This window comes from Hemiscyllium ocellatum, chromosome 1 (assembly GCF_020745735.1).
Source record: "Hemiscyllium ocellatum isolate sHemOce1 chromosome 1, sHemOce1.pat.X.cur, whole genome shotgun sequence".
Taxonomy (NCBI): Eukaryota; Metazoa; Chordata; class Chondrichthyes; order Orectolobiformes; family Hemiscylliidae; genus Hemiscyllium; species Hemiscyllium ocellatum.
In genome coordinates, this window is record NC_083401.1 from 29,014,263 (window position 1) to 29,038,101 (window position 23,839).

Sequence of the window (23,839 nt, forward strand, 5' to 3'; positions counted from 1 at the left end):
AGGTCTTGCCTGAACTTACTTTCTGAAACCTCTCCTGGATGGAAGAACCTGTGTTTGAACTGACCATTTGCTAAGGAGTGTGTTTATGGGATGTTGCAGGAATCCGAACAGCTTTGTTAAGTTGCTATTTCAAGTCAGTAGTGTCTTCGAATAGTTACGTTAATCTAGATTCTGTTTTATTTTGTTCGTGTTTCAACTATAGTGTGTAAATAAACTGTTTTACTTGAATCAGAATGGTTTGATCAGCTGCATCACTTCTGGAATATGCATTTCACATCTGCCTTTAACAAAAAAAAAAGTTAGGGTCTGGGTTACCTTCTTAAAAAGCTTTGAGGGGGTCGGGCCTGGTCCCTAACAATAGCATTGACAAGGGTAGGTTTAACAACAGAAATTGTGCAGTGAGTAACTTGCCTCCTGAATTTCAAAGCCTGTCTCCATCTATCTACAAGGAACAAGTCCAAATTGTGGTATGATATCTCCCCACTTGTCTGGACAAGTGCAACTCCAACAATACTCAGGAGGGTTAGGGTTAGGGGCAGTCCGCTCAAGTACATGGATCCGTCCATAGCCAATCTGTATATAATGAAGATTAAATGTAGTTCCAAGACAAAAATTTAAAACTGTCAAATTCCCATTTAAAAATATATTAACAATGAGCAACAAGACGTGTGATTTTCTCGTCTTGTCTTCTATCAACAAAAAGTGATAATTGATTGTTGTTTATTGCTATTAAATGTACTGAATATAACATTTCTAAACTATTGAGATAACAATCTTATATTTGCACCTTGAAATGACTGTCAGTGATTTTAAAGGAAAATAGTATTCAGTAAATTGGCATAAATGAACAATGCAAGAAATAAAACGTTTTTTAAAGAAGCAATTCTAAACTTCTGCTGCACAAAAGGAGTAACAGTATATTATGCAAAGGAAAAAAGTGAGGGCTGCAGATGCTGGAGATCAAAGCTGAAAAATGTGGTACTGGAAAGGCACAGCAGGCCAGGCAGTATCCAAGGAGCAGGAGAATCGACATTTCGGGCCTAAGAAGGGCTTACGCTTATGCAAACCCAGCTTACACTTTTTGCACTGAACATTGCATGTATAAATGCTTTAAGGCTATAACAGAAAACAGGAGAGAAAAGTGAATGAGTAAGATATAGTATACAATGAATATGTAGCAGTCAGCAGAGGAGGCTGATAGAAGTGCAATGGTAATTTAAAAATTCATGACTTTGGTCACATTCTCATCAATCCAAAACGTGGTAAATACTAAGACACCATCTTTCAAATCAAGACAACACATGTTTTAATTAACTCAAGTATCAGAATGGGTCCCTAAAGCAGAAAAACATGTATATATGAATACAGAGTTCATTTCTAAACTGATCATTTCAATCCTGAAATGAGCCATGAAACAATTTAACAGACAAACGCCCATGATTCTGCAGTCCCAAAAACTTTTGATACTTGAAAAACAAAATTAAAATATACATACTGTGCGCAAGTCTGGTTCAAATTTGTATGCCCCACCTCCAGTGGCACACAGGGTTGTGTGCAGGCTTGAAAAGTGTTTGGCTTTGCCCATTTGAATAAATGCCGGCATGTTCTGAGTAGGAAACCTTATGAAGTGCAAATTGCCTTTGCGTCCACAAATAGTCAAATCTTTGAGTTCAAGATGAACATCACGGATGCCTGTGGATCCATAAGCCACATTAGAGGTCAAATACTTCCGTATACTTCTCAGATTTTCCACTTCTTCTTGTTCTTCCTCAGTAGTAATGTCCTTTGGTTCAAAATAAACCAATTTCACCAAAGTTCCACCAATATCCATGCCAAACCAGGGAAAAGCTACAAGTAGCAAAGAAAAAGTTAAAATAAATTCAAAATTCCTTGTGAGGATAACATTTCAAAACATAATAATCCAGCTCAAATCTATTGTTCAGAAACAAGTGAAGTCAGTTGGAGGAACATGAGACAAACATGTTTAGAAATATTTGTTTACACAGACAGCTGGATGGGCACCAGTGGGATTCAATGACTTAGAGGTGATCTCACTCAAATAGTAATCCAAAGGCCAAGCTAATATTCTGGGGACATTGCTTTAATTCCCACCACAGTCAACGGTAAAATTTACATTAAAAATATTTGGGACTAAATGTTATCATTATTGACTGTCATTTTGAAAAATACTTGCTCATGAACGTCTTCATGAAATTTGCTGCCCTTATCCTATCTGGCCGATATGCGATTAAAGACATGTGGTTAACTCTCAACTGTCCTCAAAGTGCAACTAGAAATGGCCATAAATACCACTCTTGCCAGCAATGCTCATATCTCATTTGGGAATGAAGAAAAAAAACCTCTAAAATAGTAAAAGGCCCCTTGCAATTCACAGGAGCCTTTCAAATTGACTTAGCACTGGGACACATTCAGGTTTTGTTTAGGGCAGATTACCAAGAGCTTGGTTGAATAGGGAGAATACAGACAACAGTTTAGAATGAGCTCAGGTATATGGAAAATGGAAGTTCAATCAGGAGTTCTCCAAACAATTCTCAATAGCTAGCTATCTTTGCTTAGAAAGAGATTTAAAATGATTTTTTAAAAATTGCCCTATACTGAGATGGGGAGCGAAAATAATTTGTTACATTCAGAATTCCTTCATTAAAGTTGTTCCATTCACTGCTCTTCTCTGACTGTCACAAATGTCTTTTTATTACCCCTCTCAGACTACAATAAACTGGCTTGTGAACAAATCAAAATTAGGACACAATTATCTGCAGATGAGGGAAATTTACAGACTGGTGCCATGGTTCGAAATACCTGATTGGGTCTACACAGGAACCTGCCATTGTCGTGCTCCTGGAGGTACCAACAGTAGTGATAGAACTCTAAAGAGGTTCTGTTTAGACAGTATGAACAATGAGGGACCAAATTAAAAAGCAGCATAATGCACAATCTCTATTTTATTTCCTGAGCCACAAGCAAATTGGCACTGGCTAATCAAATTTTGGCTAAGATGAATGTGTGGCTTAAAGATTGGCGAGGGAAAAATCGGTTTACACTCTGGGGCACTGGAGCTATACTACAGGACAGTCTTCACCCGAACTGTGATGAAACCAGTGTTCTGACAAGTCACAACTCATGTGGCAGAGAAGCTTTTAAACTGAACAGAGGAGAGATGGATCTAGTTTGGTAAATTATATAAATTAAGAAAAATTAAACAGAGCAAAGAAGCAATAAGGGAAATAGTGATCAGAACATGGCAGAAAGGGACAGTGTACAACAGTACATGGGGCTAGAAATCACAAAAATAGTAAAAAGACAATAACAATGGATTTTTTTTTTAATTCACTAAGTATTTACATTAAAACAGATGAATGAGGGCGCAAATAAGAACTGGACGTGTATGATTTGATAACCATTAGAGTCAGTGTTGCAAGATAGCAAATTCTGGAACTTGAATACTCAAGGGTACATCATATTTAGGATGAACAGGAAGCTACAATGATAATCACGGATTATTTTAGTCAACAAATGAATTGGATGTGTCAGATTATAAATTCAACCACAAGACTACACTTGTAATTTCTCAGAGCAGCAAATTCAGGAGTTAGTCAGGGAGCAGGCTGCACTAGACCAGGTACTATGCATCAAGATGGGATGAATAAATTGCCTCAGAGTGAAAGCACCCTTAGGCATGATCATAATAAGATTGAATTGCAGTTTCTGTTTTTTTGGGGGGAGGATGTTGAAGAAGAGCAGGAGTGGATTTAAGAATAGCAATAAAAACTTAAAGAATGGTAAATACGAGTGTAGGGAAGCAGAGTTGGCCAAAGCCAACCGACCACAATGTTGAAGAGAGGGTGAACAGGGATACAGTGGAAGATAAGTGTGGCGCTGGAAAAGCGCAGCAGGACAGGCAGCATCCAAGGATCAGAAGAATCGATGTTTCAGGCATAAGCCCTTCTTCAGGAATCAGGCTTATGCCCGAAACGTCGATTCTCCTGCTCCTTGGATGCTGCCTGACCTGCTGCGCTTTTCCAGCACCACATTTTTCAGCTCTGATCTCCAGCATCTGCAGTCCTCACTTTCTCCTACAGTGGAAGATATTAAGGAGATAGTTTAGAGTACGCAAAATATGCATTCCAATGAGAAAGATTCTCAAAGAAGGACAAAAAACTGTCTGTGTGGAGTTTGCACATTCTTCCAGGGTCTGCATGGGTTTCCTCCAGGTGCTCCGGTTTTCTCCACAGTCCAAAGATGTGCAGGTTAAGTGAATTGGCCATGCTACATTGCCTGTAATGTTAGGTGCATTTGTCAGGGGTAAATGTAGGGGAATGGGTCTGGGTGGGTTGCTCAGTCTTCAGAGGGTCGGTGTGGACTAGTCGGGCCGAAGGGCCTGTTTCCACACTGTAGGGAATCTAATCTAATCTAACCATGGAAGAAAGTAGTATCAAACTGAAGGAAAAAATATATCCAATTCACCATAGTTCAAAGCTTGGAAAGAAAAGGCTGGGAAAATAGTAAAGGAGGATAAAAATAGAATATGAATTGAACAGACATTTTATCAGTCTTCACTAGAAAGGGTACAAGTAGCTTCCCAGAGATAGCTGTGGATCTGGAACTGAAAGGGAGGGGAGAACAAGAAAATTAGAATTAAACAGAGAAATACTGAGTCAATTGTTGGAACTCCAGGTTGACAAACTCCTGACTACCAGTAGGTCCTAGGGTTTAAAAGAGAAGTCGGATGTGGGAAAGCTGAAGTGTTGATTTTAATTTTCCAAGATTCATTACATTCAGGGAAAGTTCCTTTAGATTAGAAAATAGTAACTTCTTTACTCAAAAAATATAGGGAGGCAGAATGCAGAAAGCTAAATGCCAGTTAACTTAACATCAGTTATAGAAAATATTAGAAACTTGTATTAATGATGTTATAACAAGGTAACTCGACATGCTCAAGGTAATAAGGCAATGCCAACATGATTTTGTTAAAGTGAAATAAAGCTTAACTAAGTTATTGGAGTTCTTTGAAAGCGCTCGACAAGTTTCCCCATGGGAGACTGATTAGCAAGGTTAGATCTCATGGAATACAGAGAGAACTAGCCATTTAGATACAGAACTGGCTCAAAGGTAGAAGACAGAGGGTGGTGGTGGAGGGTTGTTTTTCAGACTGGAGGCCTGTGACCAGCGGAGTGCCACAAGGATCGGTGCTGGGCCCTCTATTTTTTGTCATTTACATAAATGTTTTGGATGAGAGCATAAGAGGTACAGTTAGTAAGTTTGCAGATGACACCAAAATTGGAGGTGTAGTGGACAGCGAAAAAGGTTACCTCAGATTACAACAGGATCTGGACCAGATGGGCCAATGGGCTGAGAAGTGGCAGATGGAGTTTAATTCAGATAAATGTGAGGTGCTGCATTTTGAGAAAGCAAATTTTAGCAGGACTTATACACTTAATGGTAAGGTCCTAGGGAGTGTTGCTGAACAAAGAGACCTTGGAGTGCAGGTTCATAGTTCCTTGAAAGTGGAGCCGCAGGTAGATAGGATAGTGAAGAAGGCGTTTGGTATGCTTTCCTTTATTGGTCAGAGTATTGAGTACAGGAGTTGGGAGATCATGTTGCGGCTGTACAGGTCATTGGTTAGGCCATTGTTGGAATATTGCGTGCAATTCTGGTCTCCTTCCTATCAGAAAGATGTTGTGAAACTTGAAAGGATTCTGAAAAGATTTACAAGGATGTTTCCAGGGTTGGAGGATTTGAGCTATAGGGAAAGGATGAATAGACTGGGACTGTTTTCCCTGGAGTGTCGGAGGCTGAGGGGTGACCTTATAGAGGTTTACAAAAACATGAAAGGCATGGATAGGATAAATATACAAAGTCTTTTCCCTGGGGTCAGGGAGTCCAGAACTAGAGGGCATAGTTTAGGGTGAGAGGGAAAAGATATAAGAGAGACCTAACTGGCAACCTTTTCACACAAAAGGTGGTACGTGTATAGAATGAGCTGCCAGAGGAAGTGGTGGAGTCTAGTACAATTGCAACATTTAAAAGGCATTTGGATGGTTATATGAATAGGAAGGGTTTGAATGATATGGGCCGAGTGCTGACAGGTGGGACGAGATTGGGTTGGGATATCTGGTCAGCATGGACGGGTTGAACCGAAGGGTCTGTTTCCATGCTATACATCTCTTATGTCTCTATGACTAAGTCCCTTGTACAGTTGATATAAATGATTGAACAAAGTGGTCAAAGGAATGGTCACTAAATTTGCTTATGAAACAAAGATGGGTAGCAAAGTGAGTTGTGCAGAGGACTTAAGGAGCCTACAAAAGGATATAGATAGATTAAGTGAATGGGAAAAGATCTGGCAAATGGAATATAATGAAATTGTCTATTTTGGCAGAAAGAATAATAAAGAAACGTTATCTAAATACTGAGAGGCTGCAAAGGTATCAGGTTTGCTAGTGCATGAATTGCATAGGTTTAGTATGTAGGCAAAGCAAGTAATCTGGAAAGCTAACAGGATGTTATGTTAAATCAGACAGGGAATTAAATGCAAGAGGAGGTACATTATGCCTGTTATACAGGGCACCGTTGAGACTGCATTTGGAGTATTGAGTACAGCACTTAAGTACAGTCAACTATACTTACAGGAGGACATTAATGCATTGGAAGCAGCTAAGCGAAGATTTACTAGAGTAATGCCTGGAATGAGCCAATCTAATGAGGAAAGACTACATCAGGCTAGGCCTGTATCCCCTTGGAGTTTAAGTCACTTCTGAGTCTCCTAACATAGGATTCTAAGGGACTTGACAGGGTGGATTTCAAAAGAATGTTTCCTTATCTGAGGGTTGAAAGTCTTTGGAAATCCCTTCTTAATGCAGTGGATGCAAAATCTTATTTACTCTTAATTACTGAGGGAGTTTCAAATTGTTTGAAGATATGCAAGAGTGTAGAGTTGAGGTTAAAGTCAGATCAGCAATGATCATATTCTTGTTCCTTGTCCATACATTTGTATGGCCTTCTCAGTGATACGCTGGGGAAATAAGGCAACAGCAAAAGAAATGAACAGATTGTACTTTTGTGTTCACTGAACAGGATACAGATAACACTCCAGAAATCAGAGTGCAAACGATGGAGAGGAACTTAAAATCATCACAATTGCCAGGGAAAGGGCACTGAGAAAAGTAACTAGAACTAAAATCTCACAAATTCCCATTTATCTCTAATCACTGTTCCCCCTCCACATTCCTCATGAAGGGTTTATGCCCAAAATGTTGATTCTTCTGCTCCTTGGATGCTGCCGGATCTACTGTGCTTTTCCAGCCCCACCCTTTTTAACTTTGACAAACTTCATCCTTGGGCGTTAAAAGCAGCAGCTATTAAGGCAATAGACACACTGTTTTCAGATTTCCAGAATTCCCTAAATTACGCAAAAGTAGCATCAGACTGAAAAACAGGAGAAGTGACTTTTATTCAACAGGAGGGAGAAGATACAGATCATGATCTATAAGTCAGTTAGTTAGCCCGATATGTGTCACAGGGAAAAACCTGGAATCTATTCAGGTGGTTATGGCTTGGCACTTAGAGAATCGTAGAACAAGGGAAACTCTAGCTGACTGCATTATTGAAGTGAAATCATGCTTGACTTATTTCTTGAATTCTTTGGGCAACAGATAGACTAACTAAAAAGGAATCAGGGAAGGTAATGCACTTACACTGAGAAGGCTTTAGATGAAGTGTCTTAAAGATTACTAGCAAAATAAAACCTTTTGGTATAGGCAGTGAGATGCTTTTCTGGACAAAAGATGCCTGAAGGAACTTAACTGAGGAAAGAACAAACAAGTGGGGTCAGTGAAAAGAACAGAGGAGTGAGAGAAGAGAGAAAAAGAGACAGAAATAAAATGGAGAGAGGTGAGTAAAGGATGACCAAATTAGCAATCACAAAAAGTTGCCTACTGGGACACCAAATTCTGCTCCTTAAAAATCAAGGGGTTTAGACATGTGGCGGCATACCTTTGGAGCCTTCTGGACAGACACAGGGACACTACCATTGAACCACAAGAGCCCCAAAATATTCAACTTTTAAAAGGGACCTGCATTTCTAACACCTACATTTAATCGCAAAAATTCAGGTCATTCAGGTGTCTGTCAGCCAAGCATTATGACAAAATGAACAGCAGTAGTTCTGCAAAATAGTGAGTTACGTTCTATACTATGAGTCAAACATTTTCCGGATCTATAGTACAACAGTGGAAACAGAAGTTCTTTCAGAAGATTGCTTGGCTACAATCAGATGTGTCAGAGTGGAACCACGTGAAGGCAATTCCCCTCAACAGATAATAGAAAAGGAAATAGGAAAAACAAAGAGCCAACAAACAAAAGAAAGGGTGTACAGATCTAAACAGTCTTGATAAGACAGATGTTGAAAAGACGTTTCCTCTTATGAGTCAGTCCAAACCTTGGGAAGACAGATTTAAAATTTGGGGGGTGGTTTTCACTCTTTTAGGACAAAGTTAATGGGAATTTTTTTCTAAGGTTGTGCAACTTCACAACTGTGCCTCAGAAGATAGTGGAGGCAATGTAATTGAATATTATGAAGTGGTGGTGGAACAAAAGTCCAAGGTGGAGATGGTAATGTGAAATTCAGAAATCAAGCAGATCAGCCATGATCATATTGAATGGCAGAGTAAGCGTGAAGGGCAAGTGTCTTACTTCTGCTCCAGATTCACGTGTTCTTAATTCTGCTATTATTACAAAAGCCACTCTTGCCTCCCCTCCTGGACTTCCTGATATTCATTTAATCTTTTTCCTATTTATATTTAAGTTTTATTTATACACCTTGTGCAAAAATGTGCAAATCTATTTCTTTAAAAGTGAAGTCAGCTCCTTCAGCTTCTAGGATCAGACTCATCAGCCACGCAAGGAGCCACAGAATCAATGGTCAGTGACGCGGAATTTCCTTCATGGATATTCATACTCATTAGTGAATGATTGCTGATTAAACCGATTCTTCTGGAACATACTACCATGTCAGGATGGGCTTAAGAATAAAAGCAAAGTACTGTGGATGTTGGAGATTTGAAATATAAGCACGAAATGCTGGAAAAACTCAGCAAGTCTGTCATCTATCGAGAGGTGCAGAGTTAACACTGAGCTCAATATGACTTGTTATGTAACTCAGTTTTAAGAGTAGCTAGCATGGTATAGTACCAGTGTAGCAAAATACACGAAAGGGGAAATAAATTATGTTAAATATTAATTTCGAGGCACAGTTGTAGATAGTTATTTACTCAACTGTGGTTTTTATATCAGAATATGGATCATTTCAGATATTTGTTCCAAATTCAAAAGAAATTCCGCATTACATGCACATTTATGCTTTAGAGACGAGACAAAAGAATGCTGGCTCAACTTTGGGAATTATCCCATATATACACCCTCACAAATGCAAATTAGTCAGGGCTGAAAATATTCTTTGTTTGAACAAAAATGGAGTTGATCATGTTTTCAAACATTTCAAGAGTACACAATTTGCAAAATAAATTGCACTTGATTTGTTATATTTTTTCTGCTTCAGCATTAAAATAAGTGGTTTTTAATCCAAACATTTGCCCACCCTCTAGCAGTGGACGCATGAAGCTAAGTTAACTACACTTCAATATATTCTGTTAACAGACTTAGTGCAAATTTGAGAGATTTTCATAGATGAATTTCTCTTCATAAAAGTTAGAAAACACACACTAAATTTTATACAGAAGTAATTTCTACAATAGAATTCCTCCAATTCCCAGGAAGAAGCAGAGAAACAGTTAATTTAAGCATCTAATTGCACTCTTTCTGCCCCTACACTCAAACAGTTCTGAAATTTGTTCTGGCTCAAATTTTCTCCAACTCTATCAAGTATTGGAAAAAAAAAGACATGTTTGCAGAATTAGATATTACACTCCTTCCCATCAATCAAATGAACCCTGGCTTTCAAACTTTAAGCAAATCTTTCTTCTAGTCCTAACCAGCAGTCACTCCCTTTTTAAACATAGAAAAGGATAATCACTTTCAAAAGCAACTCTCAAGCCAACAGCTTCCTGTGTGACACATTAAACCTTCAATTCTATTTTGAGTTGGCAGTACCTGCATAATTGCTTTAACACAGGTTCAACGTATAAAACTCTGTACTGGCAGATAGAATTTAAAATTGAAATTTCTAACCTCAATACAGGTAAATAGGTGACAATTGCCTAAAGCTCTCGAAAACAGTTGGCAATGTATTCACATGTATTAATGAAACTACAACTCAACATGTTCAAGATTTCACATCAAGTATGGAACTGAAGGTCATAAAAGAGGCACCATTCAGGCCTCACAGCTATGCTCTGGAAATATTCCACATTTGGATTAGAAAACATGAACAAAAACAAATGCCAGCTATAGCAACAAACAATATTTTGCAAACAACTGAGCCTCCCATCCTCACAGTCAATGCAGTTGAGTGGACATAGAACGCTGACTGTTTACAAAATTGTAATGACTTAGTTCAAGTTATATTATGCACAACAGCCCTCTTTCTAGCACGTACTAGAAACAGGAAATGATCTTGTGGTGCAGCCATAGTGTCCCTGCCTCTGAGCTGTAAGGCATGGGCTCCCACCTGCTCCAGAGCTGTATCTAAACAGGCTTTCCAGAAACACAGGATGGTTTGCCCCACTTTTCCATGGGACCACAGCTCATATGCAGTTTAACTCAATATGCTACATTTGCTCCATACACCTTAAAATCTTTGACAAACAGGTAAAGATCAACTTAAGATTTAACATGAAGAAATTGAGGACTGTAGATGCTGGAGGTCAGGGTAGAGAGCTGGGTGCTGGAAAAGCACACAGGTCAGGCAGCATCTGAGGAGCAGGAGAATCGAGGTTTCGGGCAAGTGCTTCCGCCTCCACTGACGCCACTCACCTCAATACTGCCAACAGAATTGCACACGACATGTGTTCCGCCACTTCCGCCCCTTGTGGATCCCACACTCACCACCATCACCATCCCCCCACCCCCAAACAACACTCTGAGTGAGTGTCACATAAATGACATCACCCTCTGTCTCCACTACCACTACCACTCCCATTCCAGTTACAGTCTCCACACCATACCCAGCTCCAGCCCTACACCAGTCCTAGCTCCCAGCCCAGCCGTTTTTTCACCATTCCCCCAGACCTCCCCCTCACTGAGGACAAATAAGCAGCCCTCAGTAAAGCCCTCACCTTCATCCCCCTCCTCTTCCATATCAATGAATTCAACACCTGTTGCGACATCGTCACCTCTGCCTCAGGGCTTACATTTTCCACCAAGACTCCTGTTCACCTTCTCCAGCCTCCCATCCACCTGGACATCATGTGCTGGTCTGTTACCCGCCCTCAATCTTTTTATTTCCAATTGCTGCCGGGACATTGACTGCCTCAACTAGCCCACCACTTTCACCTACTCCGACCTCTCAGCCTCAACGCGCAGCTCTCCACTCCAACCCCAACCTCAGCATCAAACCAATGGAAAAGGAGGAGGCGCAGTGGTACTTTGGCGCCTTACTGCCCTGGTCAACCCATTGTTTCAGCCTGTTCCTGCCCCACCAATCTCATCTCCACCTACCTCGATGCTGTCCTATCCCCACTGGTCCAGGAACTCCCCACATATGTTCGGGGCACAAACAATACCCTCCATCTCCTCCAAGACTTTTGTTTTCCCAATGCCTCATCTTCGCCATAGACATCCAGTCCCTTTACACCTCTATCCGCCATGATGAAGGCCTCCCGTTTCTTCTTCTCCCGGCGTTCCCACCCGAACCCCTTCACTGGCACTGGTGGTTTCGTTGAACTGGTCCTCACCCTCAATAATTTTTCCTTTGAATCCTCCCACTTCCTCCAGGCAAAAGGGTTACCCTTGAGCACCAGCATGGGCCCCAGTTATGTCCATCTTTGTCAGTTATACCGGCACCATTCCCCATCTTTCCCTTTGTTATATTGATGACTATATCAGCGCCAACTTGTGCTCCCATGAGGAGGTTGAACAGTTCATCAACTTCAACACATTCCACCCCCGACCTCAAGTTCACCTAGACATTTCATTTACTTCCCTCCCCTTCCCGGACCTCTCCATTTCCATCAACGGTGACCAACTCAACACATATCTTCTACAAGCTATTGATTCCCACAGCTACCTGGACTGCACCTCCTCCACCCTGCCTCCTGTAAAAATGCTAAGAGTTATTCCTAATTCCTCCGCCTCATTAGCTTCCAGGAGGACCAATTCCACCACAGAAAACAACAGATGGCCATCACAGAAAACAACAAATGGCCTCCTTCTTCAAAGATGACAATTTCCCCTCCCACGTAGTCAATGATGCCCTCATCCACTTCCCACACCTCCACCCTCAAACCCCATCCCTCCAACCACAGCAAGCGAAGAAACCCCCGGTCTTCACCTTCCACCCCACCAACTTTTGTATACATCGCATCATCTTCCGCATTTCCACCACCTACAGACGGACATCACCAGAGATATATTTCCTTCCTCTCCCATTTCCACAAAGACCATTCTCTTAGTGACTCTCATGTCAGGTCCATGCCACCGCAACAATTGCAAAACCTGCACCCACACCTCCCCCTTCACCTCGATCCAAAACCCCAAAGGAACCTTCCACATCCATCAGAGTTTTACCTGCACTTCCACATGCTGTGCCGTTTCCCTCTTCAGTCGAAGCAAAATGGTCAGAGATACAGTATAGTTTTACCTCCTTCATCTTTATTCAGGGCCCTGGAGGGAGAGAGAACGATCGCTCGTGTGTACAGGGCCATGAGTTCACGGTCTTCTCTGGAACAGCAGTTTCTCAATGAACTATATAGTCATTTTACAGGGAGAAGCATCCAGACAAACCAACATACATATTAATTGGGTGACCATTACAATCAATGAGTATCAATAGCAGAGATCAAGCCCTTTCCTGTTCTACAATGAATTTTCTTAACCTTGTTAACTGGATTCATACAACGGATATTTTTCCTTATTGGCCGACCTTGCATACTGAATGCTTCCAATCTTGTGAAATGGCTCTACATAATGACTATTTTTCCACCTTGTTAACTCATTACCCTTGCCTCCAGCACCTCATTGTTAACTGTAAGTTCTTATCTGATCTGAGTCATGATCAGCTGACCCTCTTGTTTCACAAAACTCAGAACTTAACTCTTTCCCTGCCTGCTCATACCCAATACACATTCTCACACACGTCATTTACTATACCCATTGCGTCCGATGCGGTCTCCTCTACATCAGGGAGGCAGGACGCTTACTTGCAGAACGCTTCAGAGAACATCTCCAGGACACCTGCACTAACAACCCACTGTCCCATGACTGAACAATTCAACTCCCCCCACCACCCCCCCCACTCAGTCAAGGACCCTAACTATTCGACACCTGAAGGAAGAACGCGTCATCTTCTGCATTGGGACCTTGCAACCATATGGCAGCGATGTGGATTTCACCAATTTCCTCATTTCCCCTCCCCCCCACTTTATCCCAGTTCCAACCTTCCAACTCAGCACTGTCCTCATGACCTGTCCATCTTCCTTCTCACCTATATGCTCCACCCTCCTCGCCAACCGATCACCATTATCCTCTCTGCCATCTACCTATCACACTCTCAACTATCTTTCCATAGCCCCACCCCCTTCTCATTTATCTCTCCTCCCCCTCAGCTCACAAGCTTCATTCTTGATCAAGGGCTCTTGCCCGAAATGTCAATTCTCCTACTCCTCAGATGCTACCTGACCTGCTGTGATCTTCCAGCACCCCACTCTTGACTAAGATTTAATATGTCCAATTCATCTAAAGTCAACGCTTGTAGACATGAGTTCCAAACTGCCTAATCACATTCTTTGTATGTACAAATGTTTCCCAGTTTCACTCCTGAACATTTTGGCTCTAATTTTGACTATGCCCCCTAATCTGGAAAAGAACAGCCGGTCAGGCTGCATCCGAGGAGCAAGAGAGTCAACATTTCGAGCATAAGCTCTTTATCAGAGCATTTGTTCGAAATGTCAACTCTCCTGCTCCTCAGATGCTGCCTGACTTGCTGTGCTTTTCCAGGATCACATTTTTTCATTCTCATCTCCAGCATCTGCAGTCCTCACTTTCTCCTATGCCCAGTAATCTGACATACCAACTTGGTGAAGTTGTTCCAACATTTGTTTTCTTGATATGCTACTGTATGGAACAAAACTGCATTTGTGACAGCATTTGTGTGAGATTTGGTTTATTAGTAAAGTATATTTTTGAAACTAAAGGTATCTCTCAATTTCTTAAAAGCACTGATCAAAATTTACATTGAACAAACACCAGATTATTGGTTATCTCCTCAGTCTTTTTTTATTCTGAGGAAAACAATCTCACTTCAAGACTGAAACACTCCAGAATATCTTGGTGAATCCCTCTCTGCACTTTCTCTAATGCAATCATATCCTTCCTAACGTATGGCAACCAAAATGGCACACAGTACTCCAGTTGTGGTCTAAATAACACTAATATCCTTGCTCTTGCATCAATGCCTTGACTAATAAACACATATCCCATGTGTTAACTACCTTGTCCACCTGTCCTGTTGCCTTTGTGGATCTATGGCCACGCACAGTAAGGTCCCATTTTCTAGGGTCCTACAATTAATCACGTAATCGCTTGGCTTGTTAGTCTTCCTAAAATGCATCACTTCACACTTTTCAAGATTCAATTGCATTTGCCATTTATCTGTCCACCTGACAAGTTCATGCATATTGCCCTGCAGTCTAAGGCTTTCCTCATCACTATTTACTACACAATCAATGCTCTTCTCATCTATAAATTTACAAATCAAACCTCTTACTTTCAGATCATTCATGTCTAGATCAACAGCAAGGGACCCAGCACCAAATGCTGCAGTGTGCCACTAGAGGTAGTTTTCTAGTCACAAAACATCACCTTCAACTGTCACCCTCAGCTTTCTTGCCACCGAGCCAATTTGGGATTCGACTTGCCCTTTTCTCCCCATTGGGTGTTAACATCTTGATGAGTCAGCCATGCAAGGTCTCGTCAAAAGCCTTAATGAAATTTATATACAGTACATCATTTGTACTGCTGTCATCCACACATTTAGGTTTTTCAGAAGGCGAGTCTAACTTGTAAGACTGCACTGCTTTACAATGGTAACATGTATTTCTTGATTAATCCTTCAGGGAGAAAGTGAGGACTGCAGATGCTGGAGATCAGAGCTGAAAATGTGTTGCTGGAAAAGCGCAGCAGGTCAGGCAGCATCCAAGGAGCAAGAGAATCGACGTTTCGAGCATGAGCCCTTCTTCAGGAATTAATTTCCTGAAGAAGGGCTCATGCCTGAAACATTGATTCTCCTGCTCCTTGATTAATCCTTTTCCTTCCAAATGGAAATTAATTCTGTCCATCAATTTATTTTAATGGTTTCCTTAACACTAAAGACTCACTGGCCTATATATTTCCCTGGTTTATCCTTACCACGCTTCTCGAATAAAGATACCATATTAGCTGTCCTCTAGTCCTCTGGTAACTCTCTTCAATGCCCAGAGAAAGTATGAAAGTTAATGTCAGGACACTCATTCTCCTCCCTTGTCTCCCACAGTGTGGGATACATATCGCCTGGTCGTAGGAATGTATCCAATTTTAAGCCTGCTCAGCTACTGTTATTTCCTCTCTTGATTGCAATTTGTTCATATTACAGTCCTCTTCAATTTTAATATCTACATAAATTTTTCTCTATCATGAATGAAGATGCGAAGTACTAATTTGTAACCTCATGTATATCTTCAGGCCCTTGGATTTTCTTTTATGTTATCCACCAGTGCTTTATTATCCTCCTCTTAGTTTTCTAAGTAACCAAATGCAGTTTTTCTACACCTCCACGGCTTGTGGTTCTCTGAACGCTCAGGATCTACTCTTGTTCAATCCTGTACATTCTTTGAATACCCATAGTTTCATGGAATTTTTGGTCTCACTCTTAACCTTCACAGGAAAATATTAGCCCTGCAATTTCACTATTTCCTTTTTGAAAGATTCCTCTTGCTCCAATATAGATTTTTCTTTAATCCACTTTGGCCAGATCCTGATTTAAAATCTGCCCTTACCCCCAATTCAAAATATTGATTTCTGGTCCGCCTTTGCCTTTTTCTATGACCACCTTTAATTTTACTCAGTTAAGATCACTATGACCAAAATACTTTCCCACTGAAATGGCTCCTGCCATTCATTACTAGTTCAAGAATTTGCCTTCACTTCAAACTTAATTTCTGACAAAGGTCTTCATCAAAGTCTCTTCCAAGTTCACATAAATAGTTTCCACACATTCCCATGACCACTACTGTACTCACCAATCAAAATTCAATCAGCCTAATCAGCTATAATTGACCCACTATAAATCCACAATGGTTATTTGCAGAGCTGTGCTGTTGTCCTGGAGAAGGGGATAGGCTGTCCTACAGGTGGCTGGTAGGTGTGTTGGGGTAGCCCACTGGCCGGATGGCGCATTGAGGTGGGTGAGAGCCCAATGGTATGTAGGGGCAGACTGAGCGCCAGAAGGTGGGTAGCTGTCCTCAGTGCTGTCACCCTGGGTGGGCTGTCCTAGAGGTGGTTGAAAGGTGTGACAGGGTGGACTGAGAGCCAGGTGGTGTGTAGGGGCGGGCTGCCTTAGACTGGTCGGAAGGTGGGAAGGATGGGGGCTTGCTGGGTCTGTACCATGTGCACTGTTTTTTATATTTCAGAATTGTCTTATGTATAAATGTCATTGTTGATGTTTTTCATATTTGAAACTGGGATTTGTGGTTTGCCCTCCATTCCCTGTCAACTGGTTGAACGGTTGGGTTTGGGGCCTGGCTTTGCTGCTCCTCTCCCTTGTAAAATTGCTGTTGTATACAGCTGTAAATGTTATCTGTTTTTTGTAAACTGTGTTTTGTAACTGCTCAATAAAATAAAATCTGCAGAGCTGAAAATTTCAAGTCATGCTTTTGTAGATTCTATTAAAGCTCTTTATAACAGATCTTAGGATAATAGGTGTACATTTCCCTAGTTCCTTGTCACCATCTTAAGTAACAGAAAAACACACACAACATTCAGCATTGAACAGCAAACACATGCAATTCAGAAAATGCAAATTGATTTGATTGCTCCAGTAATCCAAGCCTAATCCCACTGCCCCACTCCTGACAATGAGGTTACTAGTCTTACTGGACCAAAACATTACCAACAACAAAAACAGAAATTGCTGGTAAAGCTCAGCAAGCCTGGCAGCACCTGTGGAGAGAAAGCAGAGTTAACACTTTGGGTTGAGGGTCATTGGACTCGAAATGTTAACTCTGATTTCTCTCCACAGATGCTGCCAGACCTGCAGGGCTTTTCCAGCAATTTGTTTTTGTTTCTGGTTGACAGCATCTGCAGTTCTTTCAGGTGTTTTTTTTTTAATTGACCAAAACATTATGTTCTATTGATGTGAGGAACGTCAGATAATTTTACAGACGCTTGCAGTCCACCATTGGTGAAGAAATGTCAAGGTGCCTTAAGATTTCCATAAAACATTCTAATCACTGTGTCTTTAAGGAGCCACTTGGGTTGAGCATGAACCTACATGGAATAACCACTGTTGTATTTTCTCCCAGCGGTGCAATTCTCTCAATTCACACGCTAATCAGTACATGACAGTGAACTGACAGTCCTCTGAGAATTACAGGTTGACAACTCCAATAGAGTAACAAAAATAAAGCAAAGCCCAAGTTGCAAACCCAGTTAATGTTTATTCCACACTCTGCGATTGCGAAGATTTGCTTTTCACTGGTGCGTGGCTTAAAAAAAAATCACGAACAAGATTTGAATGATAAAGAATCATCATTCACCCATCTAAGATTAACTGAATTTTGTTAGATTTGCTTTTTCTCGGGGGGGGGGGGGGGATGTTGCATTAATACATCAGCAATTTTCCAAATTAGATACAGACAGCATTTACACAATGGGCAACCTCGACTACGGCACCTACAAAATTGAGCGCGTTCTTAAAATGTTGATTTTCAAAAAAATAATAATAATAATAATAATAAAAACCACATTGTTGAACAATGCAAATGCTTCCCGGTTTCCTGTCAATTTGCTCCTGAGAACAAGCAGATTGTGATTGCAGTGACATTAATGGGTGCACACTGCGACTTACGGGGCCGGTTTTTCTTGACGGTCTCCCGGCGCTGCTGCTGCTGCTGCTGCCGCCGGCTCGTGCTCGGAGCCGGATCCTTGGTGACCGGCGTCCGGCGCCCATCCGAGCAGCCGGCTCGGTGCCTTTCCGCCTCGGGCTCCGGTGGCTGCCGCTGCTGGTGACACTGCTGCTGCTGCTGCTGCTTCTTCTTCTTCGGGCGGCAGGCAGCCTTGTCGCCCCGGTGCGGCTGTGGCTGCGGTTGCTTCTCGTCCGATTCCTCCTGCAGGGCGCAGCCGCCATGGTAACCGTTCACTACCGCCCCGTTCATCATCGCCCGGCCGCTCTGCACCGGTTCCATCGCCGACTCCGATCAAACACAAACGGATCGTTCGCAGGTCAAATGTATCCTGATGGTTGCGGAGAGAGAGACAACCGCTATCTTTAATTTTTTTTCTAAGCATTCGCGGCCATTCAGCCACGGCCCCTGATCGCTCTTCTCCTCCTCATCGTTAAACCGCCCCCTCTCCGCCGCCAACAACAACAACAACGACGACGACGACGACGACGACGACGAACCGGAAACACCCGCTGACGGACAGCCGCCTTGCCCAATCAGCAACCCCCGGTTGTCGCCACCTCTCCAATCCGGCGAGGGGGCGGGATCACCCTTCCGATGAGTCCGATCTTGCTTCGATCATTCGAGTGTTTGTCTCCCGCAACAGTGGGGCGTGAATTGCGGGCATCCCGCCGCGCCTGGGGTCGCTTTGCTTGGTTCAAATCTTGAGCCTATTGCCTTTTGCATTATTCGGATTCCGTCACCCGCAGACCGGATGTTGGACGCGTTCCCTGATGGACGTGGCACGGGGACCAATCGGTGAAGAGATTGCCGCTCCTTTACACCCAACCAGAGCGCAGGAGGGGGGCGGTACATTTACGGGATGATGGGCAGACGAGGGACGAAAACCTCTCGAATGTTTGGTAATCTTTTAATTTATCACGGTTAAGTAGATTCATTGTTTTTGAAGGACGGTTCCGTTGGAGTTTTAATGTTCTTTTGCTACGTTTTATGTGGTACGTGCGATGGGAGCTCTCGGTGACGTTTTTCTAACGGTCTGTGCATGACGTCATGGACTGCAAGAGGTGGGGACTGATGTCACCTCCAGCTGAGTGACAGGGAAGGTGGCTCAGTCATGCACAGCACAGCACAGCAAGATCCCAGTCCTTCCCTTGCATTCTCCAGCCATTACTGCGGGGCTTCGTTTGCAGTGTGGAGCACAAAAAACGTTTGACGCGAGAAATAATTCAAAATATAAAATTTAAAACCAAAACAGACAGTGGCTCAGTGGTGAGCACTGCTGCCTCACAGCACCAGGGTCCCAGGTTCAATTCCAGCCTGGGGTGACTTGTCTGCGTGGAGTTTGCACATTCACTCTGTTTCCTCCGGGTGCTCTGGTTTCCTCCCACAGTCCAAAGATGTGCAGGTTAGGTGAATTGGCCATGCTAAATTGTCCCACAGTGTTAGGTCAATTAGTCGAGGGAAGTGGGTCTGGGTAGGTTACTCTTCGGAGGGTCGGTGTGGACTGGTTGGATCGAAGGGCCTGTTTCCACACTGTAGGGAATCTAATCTAATCAAAAACTTGTTCTCTCTTATTATGCGAGGGCACAGGAGGATGTTATTTGGCCCACTGTGTCTGCACTTTCACTTTTTAAGAAATTATCCATTTGTGGGATGTGGATGTTGTTGGCTGGGCCAGCATTTATTGCCAGTTCCTAGTTGCCCTCGAGAAGGATGCTTGCTTCTTGAACCACTGCAGTCCACCTGTTGCGCATTGGCCCACAATGTCATTAGGAAGGGAATTATTGGATTTTGAAACAGCGACAGAAACAGTGATGTATTTCTCAGTGGGAATGGTCAGTGGCTTGGAAGGGAACTTGAAGGTGGGAGTTCCCACATATCTGCTGCCCTTGTCCTTTTGGATGGAAGTGGTTGGGGGTTTAGGAGGTGCTGTCTGAGGATCTTTGAATTTCACTCCATATGAGGTTCATGACTCAGTGCCATTCTCCTGCATTATCCTCAAAGGCTGGAGTATCGTTTGTATTTAAATTAATTATCCCATGCCCTTTTGATTGCCTAAAATGAACCTGCCTCCAGGTAGTACCTTTTGACCAGAAAAATTCCATTATGTGAAAAACAGTACATTTAAGGCATGGAAACAAGATGGGGGAGGGGAAGCAGGGGTAATAGTAATATGGTCAAACAATCTAAAATCCCACGTCTGCACCTCTCTTACTGCATAGTGATAGTGTCTCTGCCCCAGGACCAGGGAAGCCCAACTTTAATTCCATTTGCTCCAGAACTGTGTAATAACATTTCTGAACAGATTGATTTAAAAAAATAAGTAAATAAAGAAAAGGATCTCCGGTCAATGCTCATGGAATCCCGACAGCATGGAAACAGGCAGTTTAGCATAGCCAATTCACCTAACCTGCACATCTTTGGATTGTGGGTGGAAACCAGCGCAGACACAGGCAGCCATTCGAGGCTGGAATCAAACCTGGGTCCCCGCTGCTGTGAGGCAATAGTGCTAACCATTAGCCACAGTGCCACCCAGGGATATGGGAATGTGAGTTCAAATCCCACAATGGTGGGTGATCTGATAGGATTTGAATTCAAGAAAAAATCTTGAACAAAGAACTGTCTTAATAGTGACTACGTATCTGCTGTCAATTGTTGTAAAAACACATCTGGTTCGCTGATATTCTTTAGGGAAGGAAATCTTCTGGCCTTACTGGAAAAACTCTGGACCCTTTGCAATGTGGCTGATTCTTAACTGCAAATAGACCATAAGATATAGGAGCAGAATAAAGCCAAACAGTCCATCAAGTCTGCTTGCTGTTCAATCATGGATAATATATTTCTCAACTCCATTCTCCTCATTTCGCCCCGTAGCCCTTGATTCCCTTACTGATCAAGAACCTCTGTCTTAAAGACACACAATGATTGGCCTCCATAGACCTCTATGGCATTGAGGTCCACTAATTCATCACCGTCTGGCTAAAGAAATTCCTCCTCATTGCAGTTCTAAAGGTTGACCTTCACCCTGAGGTTGTGCCAGGGTCTTGGTCTCTCCTACGAATGAAACATCTTGTCCACATCCACTCTTATCAAAGTCTCTCAACATTCGCAAGTTTCAATCAAATGTCTCCTCCTCCTAAACTCCACTGAGTACAGGACCAGAGTCCTCAACCGCTCCTTATATGACAAGCCCTTCAACCCTGGGATCAATCTCTGCTGAATCCCCTCCAAGGCCAACACATCCATCCTTAGATACGGGGCCCAAAACTGCTCACAATATTCCAAACATGGTCGGATCAGAGCCAGATACCGTATATTCTTGCTTCATGTTCTGGTCCTCTCAAAATGAACACTAACATTGTGTTTGCCTTCCTAATTGCCAATTGAGCCTGCGTGTTCATCTTAAGAGAGTCCTTTTCTGCTTCAGTTTTCAAAGTCTTTCCCTATTTAGAAAATAGGCTCTGCCTCTTCTTCCAATCGAAGTGTATAACCTCATACTTCCCACATTATATTGAATCTGCCACTTCTTTGTTCACTTTCCTCATATCCAAGTCTTTCTGCAGCCTCCCTACTTTTGTCTTCATGGATGTTTCACTGGAGCCAAGTTGACTGGTCAACTGAAGGGGCAGTTTCTCTGCTCGGAATTTGGCCAGGTTTGTGGAGACAGAACTGGGCAAACGGTTCAGGATTATATCCAATACCCTGAAAAGATTCAGTGTTTCAGCCTCAACTGCATTCTGTAGCAGAGAATTCCACATACACACACCGCTCTCTTGGTGAAACTAAAACTTCTCCCCATCTCACTCCTAAATAGCTTACTGCATTTTCTTACTCTGTGACCGCCCCTCCCCCCCCATACTGTACTCCCTGGCCATTGGGAGCATCCTTCCTGCATTTACACTATGTCTGGTCCTGTTAACAATTTACAGGTTTAAGACCATAAGAGAAAAGGAATAGGGGTAGGCCACTTAGGTCTTTGAGACTAGTCTGCCAGTCAACAGAATTACAACAATTATCGCTTCCACTTTCCTACACTGTCCCTGAAAAGCTTGCCTCCTGACTGATCAAGGTTCCTGACCTAGATTGTCCTATCAGGGCAAACATTTTCTGAGCATTTACCCTACCAAGCCCCGAAGGAATCCTACACCTCTTATTGTTCTAAATTTCAAGATAGGAGCACCAGTATGGTAGATTTGGGCTGAGTCTGTCTGCTGTAGACCGGCTGCATTCTTTTTGTTTAGATTACTTACAGTGCGGAAACAGGCCCTTCGGCCCAACAAGTCCACACCGACCCGCTGAAGCATAACCCATCCAGACCCATTCTCCTACATTTACCCCTTCACCTAACACTACGGGCAATTTAGCATGGCCAATTCATCTAACTTGCACATTTTTTTTGGATTGTGGGAGGAAACCAGAGCACCTGGAGGAAATCATGCAGACACAGGGCGAATGTGCAAACTCCACGCAAAGAGTCGCCTGAGGCAGGAATTGAACCTGGGTCTCTAGCGCTGCGAGGCAGCAGTGCTAACCACTGTGCCACCGTGCTCTCCTTTTAGTCTTCTTCTTTCCTTCATCTTCCTGATGTCGCAGGGACACCAGAGCAGTGTTGGTGGTGACTCCTGAAATGGTGGTGGGACATCAGCAGCAGTGATGGAGTCAAGGTTCCTGATTTCGTAGGCCTGGACTGTGGACTCTTACAGCAGCAGCAAATTATCAACTGCAGTGGTGTTGGTGTCCAGAGTGGGGGCTTCTGGCTGCAGTTGGCCAGAAGTGGGAACTTGCAGAAGCCCTGGACGGTGTTTGGGAACCTAGCAGATGAAGATGAATTCTATTTTCCCCTCTCACCCTTAACCAATGCCCTCTAGTTCTGGACTCCCCCACCCAAGGGAAAAGACCTTGTCTATTTACCCTATCCATGTCCTCATGATTTTATAAACCTCTGTAAGCTTTGTCAGGCTCTGATGTTCCAGGGAAAAAAGCCATAGCTTTTACAACCTCTCCCTGTAGCTCAAACCCTCCAACCGTGGCAACATGTTTGTAAATCTTTTCTAGTTTCACAATATTCTTCTGATAGGACTTGACATTGTTCCAGCAAGCATCCTGATTTAGAATAGAGTCATAGAGTCACAGATGTACAGCACGGAAACAGACCCTTCGGTCCAACTCGTCCATGCTGACCAGATAGCCCAACCCAATCTAGTACCACCTGCCAGCACCTGCTCCATATCCCTCCAAACCCTTCCTATTCATATACCCATCCAAGTGCCTTTTAAATGTTGCAATTGTACCAGCCTCTTCCACTTCCTCTAGCAGCTCAATCCATACACGTACCACCCTCTGTGTGAAAAAGTTGCCCCTTAGGTCCATTTTATATCTTTCTCCTCTCACCCTAAACCTATGCTCTCTAGTTCTGGACTCACCCCACCCCAGGGAAAAGACTTTGTTTATTTATCCTATCCATGCCCCTCATGATTTTATAAATCTCTATAAGGTTACCCCTCGGTCTCCGACGCTTCAGGGAAAACAGCCCCAGCCTGTTCAGCCTC

The 23,839-nt window shown here is 42.8% G+C and overlaps 1 protein-coding gene across 1 annotated transcript in view; it reads right to left on the bottom strand.

The window, feature by feature from the left end:
* Positions 1–18,792, bottom strand: part of LOC132817858 (pantothenate kinase 3-like) — a 35,830-nt gene extending 17,038 nt beyond the window's left edge. The window contains exons 1-2 of the mRNA XM_060828375.1: positions 18,236–18,792; positions 1,496–1,848 (exon numbers count right to left, since the gene is read on the bottom strand). Coding sequence (XP_060684358.1) covers positions 1,496–1,848; positions 18,236–18,572 — 690 coding nt within the window. The 5' untranslated portion in view covers positions 18,573–18,792. The remainder of the gene's footprint in view (positions 1–1,495; positions 1,849–18,235) is intronic.
* Positions 18,793–23,839: the final 5,047 nt, after the last annotated feature.